General features: G+C 42.8%; 1 protein-coding gene across 1 annotated transcript in view; it reads right to left on the reverse strand.

The window, feature by feature from the left end:
* Window positions 1-14,644, reverse strand: part of HDX (highly divergent homeobox) — a 38,965-nt gene that overhangs the window by 3,452 nt on the left and 20,869 nt on the right. Inside the window, exons 4-7 of the mRNA XM_010148528.1 lie at window positions 13,022-13,168; window positions 6,944-7,151; window positions 3,524-3,603; window positions 620-703 (exon numbers count right to left, since the gene is read on the reverse strand). Of these exons, the coding sequence (XP_010146830.1) occupies window positions 620-703; window positions 3,524-3,603; window positions 6,944-7,151; window positions 13,022-13,168 (519 nt within the window). The remainder of the gene's footprint in view (window positions 1-619; window positions 704-3,523; window positions 3,604-6,943; window positions 7,152-13,021; window positions 13,169-14,644) is intronic.

Below are 14,644 nucleotides of genomic sequence, written 5' to 3' on the forward strand. Positions count from 1 at the left end.
TAAGTAAAAAAAATCAGCTACGTAGCTGAAAACATGCCCAACCTACAACAGGGGGCTGTGGCAACGCTTACCAGAGCCGTACCGCACGCACCACCTTCACCAGGTGGCAGAAGGCAGCGGCTGTCAGGTACCCAACTGCTTTTCTTCCCTCCCACAACTGCTGCTTCCAGACGTGTTCCGCACTACATTGCTAGGATGCCGCCTTCTCAGACGCCTCCCTCTTATGAGGATTCCAGCTGAGGCGTCCCTTGCCAGAGCAGGCAGCAGCACGCAAAAGCGTGTGGTGACGCCCCAGTGAACGGTTCCCGCACAAAAAGCCAGTCTGGGGTTAGAGGCTAAATAAGTTGCTTTGTTTTGGGACACGTGGTGGGAGCAGGGAGAGTAATGGAACTGCTCGGCAGAAACGGGATTTTTCCTGCCTCTCTCTGGGCCGAAATAGAGTTAATCTGGCTGGAAATGGGATGAGGAGCCCTGACGGAGGGTATGATGTGCAGTACCATGATAAGAACAGGGGAGCTGCAGGCTCCCACGCGCCTTCGCTGAATTCCTGACAGACACACCCCTCTGAACTTGCCATGAAGGACTATCCTGCTTGACATTTCACAGTCTAACTACTCACCTTATAATCCAAAAGAGAACTCATTTGATCCACTTCCGAATTACTTATCATATCACTTTCTTCATCATCTATAATTTCTATTTTCTGAAACAGAAGCAAACGGTTCATTCCAAGCGGTCGAATGCGCAGATTAGACAAACAAACAACAACCTGTGTCCCAAACTGGCATGGAAGGATGAAGGCAACAGGCCCTCCTGCTTGCTCAGAAGTTCGGCGTTGTGGAGCCCCCATTAGATGGCAATCATGCACTTCAGCCACAAGATCCAGGAAGGATCCAGACTGAAGGTGTCCATGCGGAGCTGCTGCCATGGTGACTCGGGCTGTTGACAGCGGAGGAGCTGCACCTCACCACGCTCTTGGCACTGAGCCGCACACTCAGCGCAGCCTGCAAGAGCCTACGTTTTGCTCTGCAAGCCTTTTGCTGAAGAATTCCTGCAGGGTAAAGAAGGTTATGGAAGTGTATTCCTCTGGAGCAAACCAGACATTATGGCAAGTGACAGGCAAGTCCTCGCTGACCCAGATGTTGCCTAAAAAAATGAAACGACCTCCCTGGGCCACAGTGCAAGTCAAATGCCCCGACAGCAGAGGATGTTGATACAGAGGGCAGTTCCACATGCACACACACGGACAGCCTCACCTAATCCACAAAAATTCTTGGGAGCTTGTTATACTGGGTTTCTAAAGGCACCTGAGGGACAGAGTTAAAGCCAACCTCCATGCCGTTCAGACCTCAGAAACACATTACAGCCATCACAAGTTTTAAATCATTCACTCTTACATTACATACCACTTGCATAAACCTCTTCGTGTAAGAAAAAGATTATTTCGACAGGAGAAAACGTACAATTGACACATTTTTAGAGCACCTATGAGATTTTTAATTTTTATTCATATCTAAGCTAGATCTCAGCCAGATGGAATGCATTTGAATTAGACAGCAATTAAGAATGGCAGTTTTTACCAAGAACTCTGAAGGATAATTGCACAGATGAAACTCGAATAGATTATATTTTTGGGAAGAAAGCAGAAGAGGTTTGGGGTTTTTTCTGTTTTTTTTTTTTTTTTTTACTACTTTTCATTGTTTTGACAGTTGTAAACATTTAAAATAGCATACATAAACAGTTAAAGTAACTTCACTACATTTTTCGGCAAGCTGTTTAATACAGCGTAGGGAAGGACCCACAGTGACACAATGCACTTCAACAGTTAGTTCTTCAGGTGGTATTTTAGAGGAGTTTTCTTCTCTGCATCACACGTAGGCGACTTCTGTCTGCCTGCAGACCGGTCATCAGGCATTTCCTTCTAATCACTAAGGAGCAATCCTCCAAGAGGTTATCGGCCTCTCACTAGCAGTCCCCACCAAGCTCACAAGTACACGCAGAAGGTAGGGAGGGCAAACCACATTTTCTGTGCTTCGGTGTCTGACAACCCAGCTGAAGTGACAACATCTCAAAGGCTTAATGCCACAAAGATCTGCTGCTCTATCATACCCCGAGGAACACCCCGATTCAAATGTTTTGGGTTTTAGACTCAGCTTGGTAAAAGGGTCTCTAAATAAATGCCAAACACCCACACTATCCTTCTTATACATTTTAAGATAGTAGGGGGCAGAAGAGATCAGAATTTCAAGTAAGAAAACTGGATGTTTCATGCAAGTCCAGTGTATGTTAGTCCACTTTTAACTGGACTAACATTAACTGGACTTTTTAACATTTTAAAAATGTTCTTACAGTGTTTTCAGAACCGAGGATGAAAAAACTACTCCTCTTCCCACCCCCTTTAGATCAGATTACATAATGCTGGAGTTCAGGTAGACTGGAGAACTCTGGGACATCAAACCTTTCACCTTTGTTATTTTACGTTCTGCATCTCCACGCTACACGCAGCAGCCTGACACTCGGAGGGACTATCTCTGCGGTCCCAGCAGGCCATTAAGGTAAACAGGAGGGAAAAAGGCAGCTGGTGCTATGCAGGCAACCACAGAAAATACAGCCGTGGGATTTCAGTCTACGCAAAAGTTGATCACATATTAACAAAAGAAAGAAAATGTTCTCTCCTCTCTCCCTCTATGGAAGGCAGGGAACCTCCTGCTTGCTTTCGCACTTCAGACTGCATGGGATTCACGTCACAGAAATGTTCTCGCCATGTTCTGAGCCGCTCTCGTTTAACCTCTGACTGCAGTAAGAGTGCAACTGGGAACTGGAATCATCACCTGCTCATTCTGCAGATAACTTTTAAAATAAAAATTACCCTACCACTTGGGGTCTTCTCTCCTCTTCCTCCTCTCCTTTCTTCTAATTTGAGAGAAGGCAGGCTAAACAAAGGGGATATATTGCATTATTTGCCATGACTCCTCCCTCTGTCTTTCCTTCCTTCTCTCACTGCAGCCAGCTAAAACCAGCAAGAACAACCGTGTGTGAGAGTGTGAATGCAAGTGAAAAACCAAGAAGCATCTACCTAATGCCCTGTCAAGGGCATGGGAACGAAGAGTACATACCCACCCCAGCCTGATCTCACGTATTTGAGGGTAACGGAGAGGGGAAGCACTAGAGACATCTGACTTTCTTACAGCTACCGAAAACTGTTTTCAGTTGTTGTTCTGGGGTTTTATTCTTACTGGTTTACTGTACTAGGTACCTACAGAGCACTACCCAAGCGCTGGGCTTCGCACTCTAGAAAAAAGGCACTGGATTGTTACAACACAGAAAAAGCTGTATAATCCAACTTCTGCTGAAGGTAGATAGCTTTATTGTTTTAACACAGTTTCTTTTAGTGCTCAACCAGTAAGGAAGGCCGCTGAGTACACCTGACTGAAGTTTTCATCTGGTGAAAAACACTGGTGTTGGACAATAACCTCAACATTAGCAATTAAGGAGGTCACATTAGTGGAAAAGGTATACATACCACATTATCAGTAGATACTGGATTCTGGTCATCATCTTTGTGACCAATTTCTTCATTTTGAAGAGCTTCATTTGTCTCTTCTGCAGAAATAAATTAGTTTTTTTCAGATTTCATTGAAATTTTATGTTGAAGGAACATTAATAGTCTCTACCACTAAATATGCCACATCTGTTAGTAATATCATCTGTGTGAACCCATAAAAAATACTGTATGTCTTATTGAAAAAGGTATCATAACACAAGTCTTTCTGGGCAAAGACATGCCAATCGCTCTTTGAAACATGAGGGAAACTATCAGTTACTCTCTTGCAATGCGGGAAAACCTTCCTATCTTCAGGTTCACGTTGGAAGATTCAAGAGTGATGAGGAGTTTCACATCAGAGGTGCCCAGAATTTTTAATTTTATTTATTAAAATAATCTAATGCATGCAAAATCCTGCATGCCCTGAAATTATTAGGTACATATCAGAATCCCACCTCCTCTTTGCAGGCTCTGACTAGATTTGAACCAAAACCTGATCAAGCAGATTATTTCACTCTTGCATGGCAAATGTTTATTCTTGGTGAATCTAAGCTTCTCTCTTATGTATAAGCCAAGTACACACTTGAAAACAGAGAAAATCTTTTTAAATTTCACCCACATGTACTAGATGTTTCTATCAGCCCTGACCATGGCCAGTGTGAAAAAACAAGAAAGATAACCACATTCGACCCTATGATTAAGGACTTTTCTCAGATTTACTTTAATTCTCCACATTTAATATACTCTCAAGAAGAAAATGGTTGATAGAAACAGCAAATTAGAAAATAAATGAAAACACAAAGGCAAGACGGCTATGATAAAAAACTAAATGATGTCATTGACAGCTATTCATTGGGAATACGCCACTTGCAAGTGCTAGTAAAATTACAGAGTTCTGCAGAGGGCAGAGCTTGCATTAACAGGGTCAAACAGCCCAGCTACCACACCTAAAGAGGAAGGGAGGCACGGCGAGCGGACGGGCGACAGACGCTCGTGTGGGATACTGAAAGAGAGGGCAGATAATGATGCTGGGGTGTATCACTTCCATGCAAACACAGGGGTACAGCATGTAACTGGAGATTACCAGTGGTTGCAAAGTCAGGGTCATATTTAGGCCACACCATACAGAGGCAGTTACTGTTTTAAATAACTTTTCTACCAGTAAAATCTCTAAACTGAGCAAATATTAATGGTTGGACTTGATGATCATAAAGGTCTTTTCCAACCTAAAGATTCTATGAAATTTTATTTGAAGTTGTTTCAAATCAATTTAATCTGCCACAGGTCCCAACTTCAGAGGAAAATTTCTGCTAGCAGCAAAAGCAAATGGGTCCAAACGGGAGAACCGTAAAGCAGGGAGCGATACGTGACCCCACCGTCAGACTTGGAGGAATGAAGGTTATTGGAGACGCACCCCGGGGGCTCTGAAACAGCCGACAGCACCAGCCACTCGGCAGCCCTGACAGCCACTGCGTGGATGCCACAGCCGAACGGAGCAACTTCCTGCAGCACTTCCCACTCTTTAAATATTCACCCTCAGCTAATCTAAACTGGTACAGCCATAATGGCCTCCACAGAGCTGTGTTCATTTACACAAAGTATGGATTCAATTAACACACATTTAAAAAAGGGAAGGCATTATGAGAACGTTAATGCTTAATTTTGCATCAGACCGCTTTTGGTTTTTTAAATATTCACACGCTACATTTTAAAAGCCAGTGCCATCAACACTTTCACTCTAATCAGGTGACTAAAAACATCTTTCTCCTGTCTTTGCGAGCGGTTTTTTTTGTTGTTGTTTATTTGTTTTATAAAATACATTGGAACAATCCCCTATCTGTGACTGAATAGTACACGTGCTAATTGGTGCAAATCTTTTCCAGGAAGTTCAAAACAAGCTGAGCTGCAGCAGTGAAAGCTATTCCTTTGAACTGGAGGAATGAATAGAAGTAATTCTTGTGGTAGAATAAAGGAATAAAAGTGGGATTCTGGATGCTGTGGATATCCTACGGTTTTCTTGCCCTTCCTTAAGCTTCGATTCTAATAATCTGCTCAGTCTTACAGCCTTGCCCTGTTTTATGAAAGCCTCATTCAATAAACGTGGTGTTATTCCTCACTACAGAGGATTCTGACTCTTCCCCTGTCACCATTTGCTTTCAAGCAGACCTGACTAAATCAGTTCCTTCTACACCTCAGGCAAACCAGTGATTCTTAGATTCTGCATCTCACTTGGCTTTCAATCACTTGACCCACTTCTTTATCATCTTATTCTCTTTACAGTAGAATATGACGAAGCTATCACAAATTCATACCCAGCAGTTCTCCATTTCTCTAGCTCCTTCCTTCAAATCATTCAGGCAAAATGACAAGATCAAGTCTGGCATATTAAGCTCAATACCACGCACTAGATCAGACTTTCTTTTAGTTCAGAGAGCAAAGGCTTTATTGATCTCTTCTAATCAGAAGCACTGGGAGCAATTAGCTGAGCTCGTGAGGCCGGTGAATGTGCTGAGTGGCAGTTCATCTGCCCTAGGCCCAGAGTGCTAATGTACAAGAGGGAACGGGAGAGATCGATTTAACATGGTCATGCGGTTCTTTCTGGGAGGTGGAGTAGAAGGGAATTACGTCCGAGACACCACTCAAGACCACCCAATTTACTGAGCACACACAGGCACCCCGTATGCGCAGTTCTAAGGCTCTGAGCAGTCCCCTGCTACTGACTTGGATCTCTCCTGTTGGTTTATATTTGCTTGTCAAAGGCCATATACGCACTGCAGACAGCTTAATGGCACGAGTTCTGCTCTGCTCTGACATACTGTGAAGCTTTTAGTTCAAGTCTGAGCCAATCCATCTTCTGAACCTATCTCATCAGCATGTTTAGTGCCAGGAAAGCTGTGGGTGCATAGCTCTGGTCACCTCCAAGAGGTCAGGTTCACAGGCATTAGTGCTTGTTTAGATGAGGACTGTTGGTGTGATTCAGGCTAACAGGAATGGATATTCAAGCTGGCTGTGTAGACCTGGGCAGTTACCAGAGAGCATTTTTTTCAAACCTGGCTTCCTAGGGAAGTGAGAGTTAGACATGTGTACAGCCTGTCCGTCTCTCAGCTGCACCTGCGAATTGTGAACTTGGCAATTAACTTTGGATGAATCCAGCAGAAACTGAGGTGTTAGGATAAAAGGTTTCTGCAAGCTTCGTGATAACAAAACCAACAAAATTCATAAAGAGGTAGAAGAAAGAGACCAAACAGTAACTTCAGCGTGGCCGAGGTGGATAACGCACGCCCGTCAGACGCTCTTTCAGACATTTTTGAATGTGTACAACAGAGAATCCAAAGCATGCACACTGCACAAAATTAAAAAAAAAATATATGCACAGTAGTTAACTGCATTTTCAAATACCTTGTGAGCTTCCTTCAGATAAGCAGATTGATACTTCATCATTCCTATCATTATCATCCCCCACTTCAGTAGCAGTTTCCTCTCCTGGATTAAGTGCTGATTTAGAAACAAATTCAGATTGATCAGAGAAATCAGCAGGACCTCCTCTAGGGGGTGGGACCTCAATCCCCATTAAACGATATTTCCGTCTTCGATTCCCAATCCAAGTCTTGTAAGAGAAATAAACATGAATGATATCAGAAACTATAACAAAAGCAACAGGCCTACAACCAAGTGAAATCAGCACATCTGTACTACAGGAACAAGAGCGTAGCCAGCGATTCAAGGGAGGTGCTTATCCCCCCCTATTTGACCCTCGTGAGGCCGCTTCCTGGCACACTGTGTTCAGGCTCCGTCCGATACAAGGGAAAAGGGAAAAGGGAAGGAAGGTGCACACAAAAGGAGAAGAAGCAACAGTCACAAGCTGCAGCAAGGGAAGCTCTGACTGAAATTAAGGAAAAAAAAATGCTGTACAGTGAGGCACCAGAACAGTTTGTCCATAGCAGTCTTGTCATCTCTAACCTTGGAGGTACTCAGCATTTTACTGGACAACATCCTGAGCAACCTGACGTAGCTCTGAAGTCAATCCTGCTCTAAATAAAGAGTAGGACTAGGTGACCCTGTAAAGTCTGTCTCCGCCTAAAGTATTTCATAAGTTTCCCCTAAGACGTTTGATCCAGGTTCTCGTGCTCTGCAACAAGGAGAATAAAGCATCCTTCCAGTGACCCAAAAGCTTCCCTGTTCTAGGGTTTCCTACAGCACAGAATAAACTGCCCAAGGTGGTAGCTCTGCATCACTCCACTTGGGTGACAGAACACAACCTGGCAGAAGTAAGTCAGAGCAGTATTACCCTTCAGTCCTCTTGGGCTGGAAAACAAGTCTTCAAGAAACATTGCTTGCAGCAGGGTATATAAAACCCCGCTGTAAACAGCGGTGGGAGATGACACAGGTCCAGGACCAAGGAACTTGGAAACCCATTCATGATCAGATGGGTGCAGATGCTTTACGTTTATTTTATATCGATAAAACTGACAGTTTAGAACAAAACTAAACCAAAACTAAACCAAAACAAAACAAAATCACATTGAAAAGTCTCCAAGTGGAATTGTATAACTGTTAGTGAACTTGCTTTCTCTGATAAAGTCTACACTAAAAATTATTAAAGACTCAAAATAGAGTGTAGTATGATGTAATAAGAATTGTCTGCAACTCTTCACCTCTTAACTCTCTCCCTTTCCTTGGATTACTCAGGACTCTTCATCCAATTTCAATTCTACTTAACAGCTCTTGTTCCCAGACATTTTGTTCCATCTCGGTCAGTTCTCCACCGTAATCAATTACTTTGCCAACTGCCGACTTCCAGCCTCCTTGACCTGGCTCTCCTCTCCCCTCCACACCCCCTAAACCAGCAGGAGCAGCACTGACTGCACTAGTGGGATGCTCCTTGCTGTTCCAGGACCTGACCACCCTCAGGCCCAGGATGGACAAGGGTGGAGGTTGGGCACACGGCTGTCACCACGGAGCGTGCTTGACTGCTGTGCTGATGTATGCACATCGTGGTCGTCACGAGGGTCTGAAGCACGCCTAAAAATCAAACATATCTCTAGAAAGCACGGGCAGTTGCAATTTTCAAAAGCATATGAGCAGGGCATGGGGAAATGCACATCCCTTCCATAAGGTCTATGTTCCAACAGACTTTACCAAACCCATTAAAACATTATAGGATCTTTTTCTTTAAAGATACAGTAAACATTACTCGGGCCTTATTTCAGAGGTACCTGCATTGCTCCTCTACCCCATCACACTTTCTTTAACTACAGTTCTGATATATAGCACGAAGAAGTTTAGTAAAAACTTTTCTTTTTTCTTAGAATACCTTGACTGTCAAACAGAAAAATTAAGAAATATTAACAGAAGACCTAACTATTAAAGATGCTTCATCCTATGCCAGTTTTTTTTAAAGCTGAATCTCTTTGACTAGCTAAAAGATGATGTGCTTAACACTGGTTTTGGCACATCATTTCTGTTGGGTGGTATCTGCTTTCTCACCTTGCTGTTTTTCCTCTTTGAAGAATGCAAAAGAGGTACGCAAAGAGCTACCTAGATAGTTTTGTGTATTACATACACTTCGGGGAAAAAAAAATTAGAAAAACCCACACATGCAGCTCCTTCCAGACCTATGTCTCTATTTTCCAAACAGTTCATGGCCATTTCTTAGTTTTTCTCATAATCTTATGATGGTAAATAGTGCTAACAACTATAAAATTTAAACGCAAACCTGATTCTTTTTTACTAAAAAATTCAGAAAAAAATTGAGGCACTTGGGAAAGATAGATTTTGCTTCTCTTTTCACATATCTTTCAGAGCAGAAAAATCTTTCATTAAACATACTGAATGTTATAGAAGATGAACATATTTTTATAGTGTCTCAAATTAAAATGGGAAAGAAAAGTACTAAGCTTTCATATCCTGCATGCCACATTCAACAGTGAATATTCTAGAGCAGTACAATGATCAGCGTCAGGGCAGAGCAGCATTTCTATGTAGGAAACCAGCTTAACGATTCCCATGACACCCCTAAAATATTACCTCCTTAAAAACTTCAAACACCACCTGTAAAGTCTGTGCGATCAGACTCATTAAGTCGACCTGCGGCAGCCAGCAATGAACTCAGCAGCAACTTCCCCGGCTTTGACTGAGCAGATGACCAGGAAGCTGGGGAAGAGAGGCTGGAGTCCAGGCAGAAGGAACCAGCATATGTCTGCCCTCAGGCAGCTTATAGCTAGCGGCCTGGCAGGGAGCCACCTGAAAGCATGATTACAGCTCTCCAGATATTGAGGTTAAGGTGTCAACGCCCTAGAAAGATTCCAGGTTGGAACCGTCAGAAATCCCACTTAACTGAAAAAATAAAGATGGAATATTCGGAGTCGGTTTTCCAATGTCTCTCTCGATCATAAGCCGGATTTAGACTAGGCCTAGAGCCTCCAGCAAGAAGAGCTGTTAGTTGGCTGCAAAGAATGAGTGACCTTCCCGCTGCAACTGCTTGATTTTGCTGCTCAACCCAGCCTGAAACACCACCTCCAGTAATCCAGTGCTAATCCGATGAGCTTCTGGGAAATAGGAGGAGGTGTCTTCAGCCTGGGTGGGTGCTTAGGAGGAGCTTGTGTCCTTTTACAAACAAAAGTTTTATTTCTATTTAAAAAAAAAAAAAAGTGTCATGCATTTTTCTTATATTCCTCATGTATCTCCGGGGAGCTTGACAGCTGTCAAACACCTCGTGCCTTGCTGCCAAGCAGGCTATTCTGCTTTCAGATGCTAATTTGGTACAAATGCATACAATTAGTCAAGAGAAATATAAACAAGAATGTGTAAGTAACTACAACCCCTCACCCCCAAATAAACGTAATCAGCACTAATCATAAACAAAAAAAATATTGTAAGTTTAATGAAGTATTGCTAAAGCTCATGTATTCAAAGATGACATAACGGGAGGGGTTTTTTTGGTGTCTTTGGAACATACGAAAGACGTTTGAAGGTGCAAACGTGCATGATGTTAAGGTACAACCTGCAGTCACTTTTCAAGTCCACTCTCCTACTAGAAGTATAAAAACTATGGAATAAAATGCCCTGTTCAACCTTAAAAGATCAAGTCCAGTGGAACTGTGCACAGTGACAAACAGTATCTTTCCTCATACTGGAAACCAGTTTGATTCTTTCCTTGTACTAGAGATCTTTCAAGGCTGTATGGGTCACCAGGATTAATTATTTGTACTTTTTGGGATGGCAATATTTACCTGTACAAATAATGAATTTCTATTTTAAAAGCTGTTTAAAGGGAAAAATGGACACATATATTTAATTGAATTAAAACAAGTGATATGATATGCATACATAAATATTTTAGTTTTATGTTTCTACATTTATATAAAATTGTTACGTAATATATTTGTTGTGTGTATTATTTGATGTATGTATATTTATATCTACACTTATTACTATTTTATATATGCTACATTTATTTTTTTACATCACAAATGCAGAAACAGTTGCTAGTCGCACACGACCCAAAATTCAAGGTACAGTGAAATACAAAGGCACCAAAATATTGAAAGCAGAGGGCTGTTCCCAGAAGTGTCCCTCGGCCCAACTCTTCTTGGCTGAGCACGCAGTATAGGGCAGAGCTGCTGCGGTTCACGCGGGCTCTACAGCTCATCATCACTCTGTCCCGTCTCCTTGAGAGAGAGCGTACTGCACACTAACCTCGAGACATCCCTGTTTCCTACTGAAGAAAATGCAGGTTGGTAGCAAAGAGAAAGGCACGATACCACGTGCCCATCTGGATCCCCAAATGGATTTAGGACAGATCCACTAAAGCACATGATGGAAAATACCTGTCCGACAGCTGGGACACACACACTGTGCCTCAGGGAAAGGACAACAGGAAGGACTGAAGGTCACACACGCTCTGTGGCATAAACTCAGCCCTTACAAACCGAAACCAGAGCAGCATGGTAGGGGATCAACCTTCACCTGGTTCTTGCTGCAATTACCCAGTCTGTCAGATAAAGGAACCAGAGGCAGTGGTAGGACAGACACTGGTAACACCAGCTCCTACAGAGAAAATAAATCCTTTTGTTTGTTCGCGTGTGTGTGTTCTCCTACAGGTTATACCAGAGTCTCGCAGAGCTGATCAGAGCCTAGAACATCTGCCCTGCGGACAAAAGCATTTCAAGCAGATGCTGCTGAAGGACACGTACATCGTACTGCCACCCCGTGTGTGCCAATAAGGATGTTCTCAAGGGAACAAAGGAAGGGAGGTGAAGCATGAGCCTCTGTCCTACTGTCCTGTGAACAAGGTATTTCAGATCCAGGAGTCCCCTTTGAGATGCTGCCAGTGGAAAGAGCTTCAGCTTTCAGAAAGCAACTGAAGAGCTTGGAAAATATGGAGAAGTGTTGTTCCTCCCAGAGAAAAGAGTAATTCTCTTCAGCCTCCAAAACTACGATTTCATTTTTCCGTAACTCACGTGCTCAGGAAAACAAGAATGTAAATAACCAGATCAGTGTCCAATACTGAAATTAATTTTGGTCCCATTTTGATATACCAACCCAAGAGAGATCTCCACAAGAGAAGAGTTTCAAATAAGGGCTCCTACTTTCACTTCTGTAGCGATGTCAGAACTGGAAGGAAGATGTGGAAGAAGAGGGCGAAGGCTGAAAGGACTAGTCACAATTATCATGCCTGTTATGAGGGACAGGGAGACTCTAATCATGGATTTGCACTGAGTGCAAAGACAGTCCGTCTGTTTTCTGAAGAATGGAAACAACCTGAGTGAATGAGACACCCACAGTTCGAGAGTGATGACGGATGGCCCATAATTGGGAACACAGTGGCAACAACTGATGCCGTACCAAACTTCCCAACCCCTGGAAGAGACCATGTGGAGTGGTCCTCCGGAATCAGGTTATCTACACCAAACCTGCACTTTCTAAAGCAGTCCTTCCTCAACCACACCTATATGGACTATCAGACTGAAGTGACCCAGAACCCTTCGCCCTCTGCCCTCTATCGCATCTCAACCTGGCTTCAAGACAGTCTTGTAAGATATTTTTTTCCTATTTTTTATTATTGTCTCTCATATGTTTAAAATAACTTTTTCCTATAAGCCTTAATGAGAAGTATTTTCCCTGTATCTTTAGAAAGACTTTTTTTGATTCTTAATAGCAATATAAATAGCATTTCTCAGTCTTCCAGGACATCCCTAAAAAACGTAACACTTTTACTTAAAATCTTACTCAAGTCCAAAGAGAATGTCAAGCGGCTCGTAGTGCTACTCCTGCTGCTGATCAATAAGACTCTTACCTGAGGGCTTTTTTTCTATTTATAGACTGCAGAAAGAGCAAGAGAGCACTTCCCAACATGGTCATTCATTATGTAATACGTGAAATCTATTTCAAGCTTCCTCATGAAATTTTTAAAGGCTTTCATCTGTCCTATTTTTGCTTCTGCGACAAGATAGGGGAAGACTCTAGATTTCTTACCCGCACTATTTCACAGTCAACATTTAATTCTGCAGCCACAGCTTCAATTTTCTCTCTGCAGACTGAGCCCAGGCTGGTCATGCCATTGTCCCAGTATTTCTTTAGGGTAGCTAAGTCTCGGTCACTAAATTGTGTGCGATCCTGCAACTGTAAGATAAAAAAAATACTGTTAGATGAAAAAAAATCTGCTTATGCTGTTCATTTAATTTCCAGAGCTCTTGCATACAGTAAGACACACATGTTATGCTGTCGCCATGGCTCTTCTTCTCTTTTACCTCTCCCCTAAGAATGTTTTTTGGTAAGCTTGTTTTTTTATCCAGGGCAGTACAGAGCTCCCTGGGATTTGCTATAAAGGCAATGGCAGTGCTAACGTGAGTTTAAAGCACTTCAGCTGTGTTTCAACTCCACCTGATTTTTTAAATTCGTTTTATCTCACTCTGTAAGGTCTTACTGAAAATAACTTTTGTTCCCCTTGTGCTGTTTACTTTCTGCACCCAATTTATGCAAATTATTCCTTAAGGCTTTTCAAGTTTCTCACCCTCCCCCACTTAAAGTTCTTTTATCTTACTGCTAACTACAATACATGCATAATTCAAAGGATTCTGAGTTCCTAAAGGGAATACTTTAATGTTTATTTGGTAAGCTTCAGAGTTTAAATTGGTTTCACTGTTTATTTGTGAGTTCCCTAACTGTGTGTATTTATCAAAGCATGTGATAGCGGATTACTGATGGAAGGAGTAGCACTGAGAAACAGATCCCGGACATCCTACCATTTCTTGAACTGTTGTGGGCATACAGTATCTTTTTCTAGTAGAATTTACAAGCTTTATGACAGGTTTTTAGCGAGAACTTCAACTAGAATCTAGTTTCTTTATACTAACCCATGTTTGTCATCTCCCCTGCTATTTGGAGAACATAAATGCAACAGTAAAGTCGGCACTAGTAAGTTGTAGCAACATGTGCCAAATTTGTCACTTCAACAGCTGAATTCCTTGAGATGCAATCACGATTTCAGTAGCTGAAATCTGGGTTTCCTTGTTTAAAAGCCGCTAAAAGTTAGAACGAACCCTACAGAGTAAAAAGAGATTTTGCAGAACTAGAAACATTTGACAACCTTGTAATCAATTGTGATTTTTGTTAATCTTCAGAATATGGTAATGCTTGATTTTTTTTTTTTTAATTACTATTTTTCAGAATGTAAAAAGCACTCGAGTCTCCTTAACATATCGATAGCAAACCAGGGTGTCACCTCGTCTCCTTAAAATAACCCCAGGTGGTCCAGTAAAAAACAAAACACCAGCCATACTCAAATACGCCCATTCTGAGGGGCTTCCAGGCACTCGGGGGTTTCCCCCGGCTGCCGTTTCACACGCGCAAGTACGGAATTAGGGAAGCCGTTCCCCTCGTGATGGTCCATAAGCTGACCCCTTGGCAGGCGGTGGGAGGGCCACGGGTACGTCCACCTCCCGTGGCACTGGGATGATGCGCTCCCGCACGGCACTGGGATGATGCGCTCCTGTGGCACTGGGATGATGCGCTCCCGCATGGCACTGGGATGATGCGCTCCCGTGGCACTGGGACGATGCACTCCCCTGGCACTGGGATGATGCCCTCCGGGGGCGC

Source organism: Eurypyga helias, unplaced genomic scaffold (genome assembly GCF_000690775.1).
Source record: "Eurypyga helias isolate BGI_N326 unplaced genomic scaffold, ASM69077v1 scaffold12713, whole genome shotgun sequence".
NCBI lineage: Eukaryota > Metazoa > Chordata > Aves > Eurypygiformes > Eurypygidae > Eurypyga > Eurypyga helias.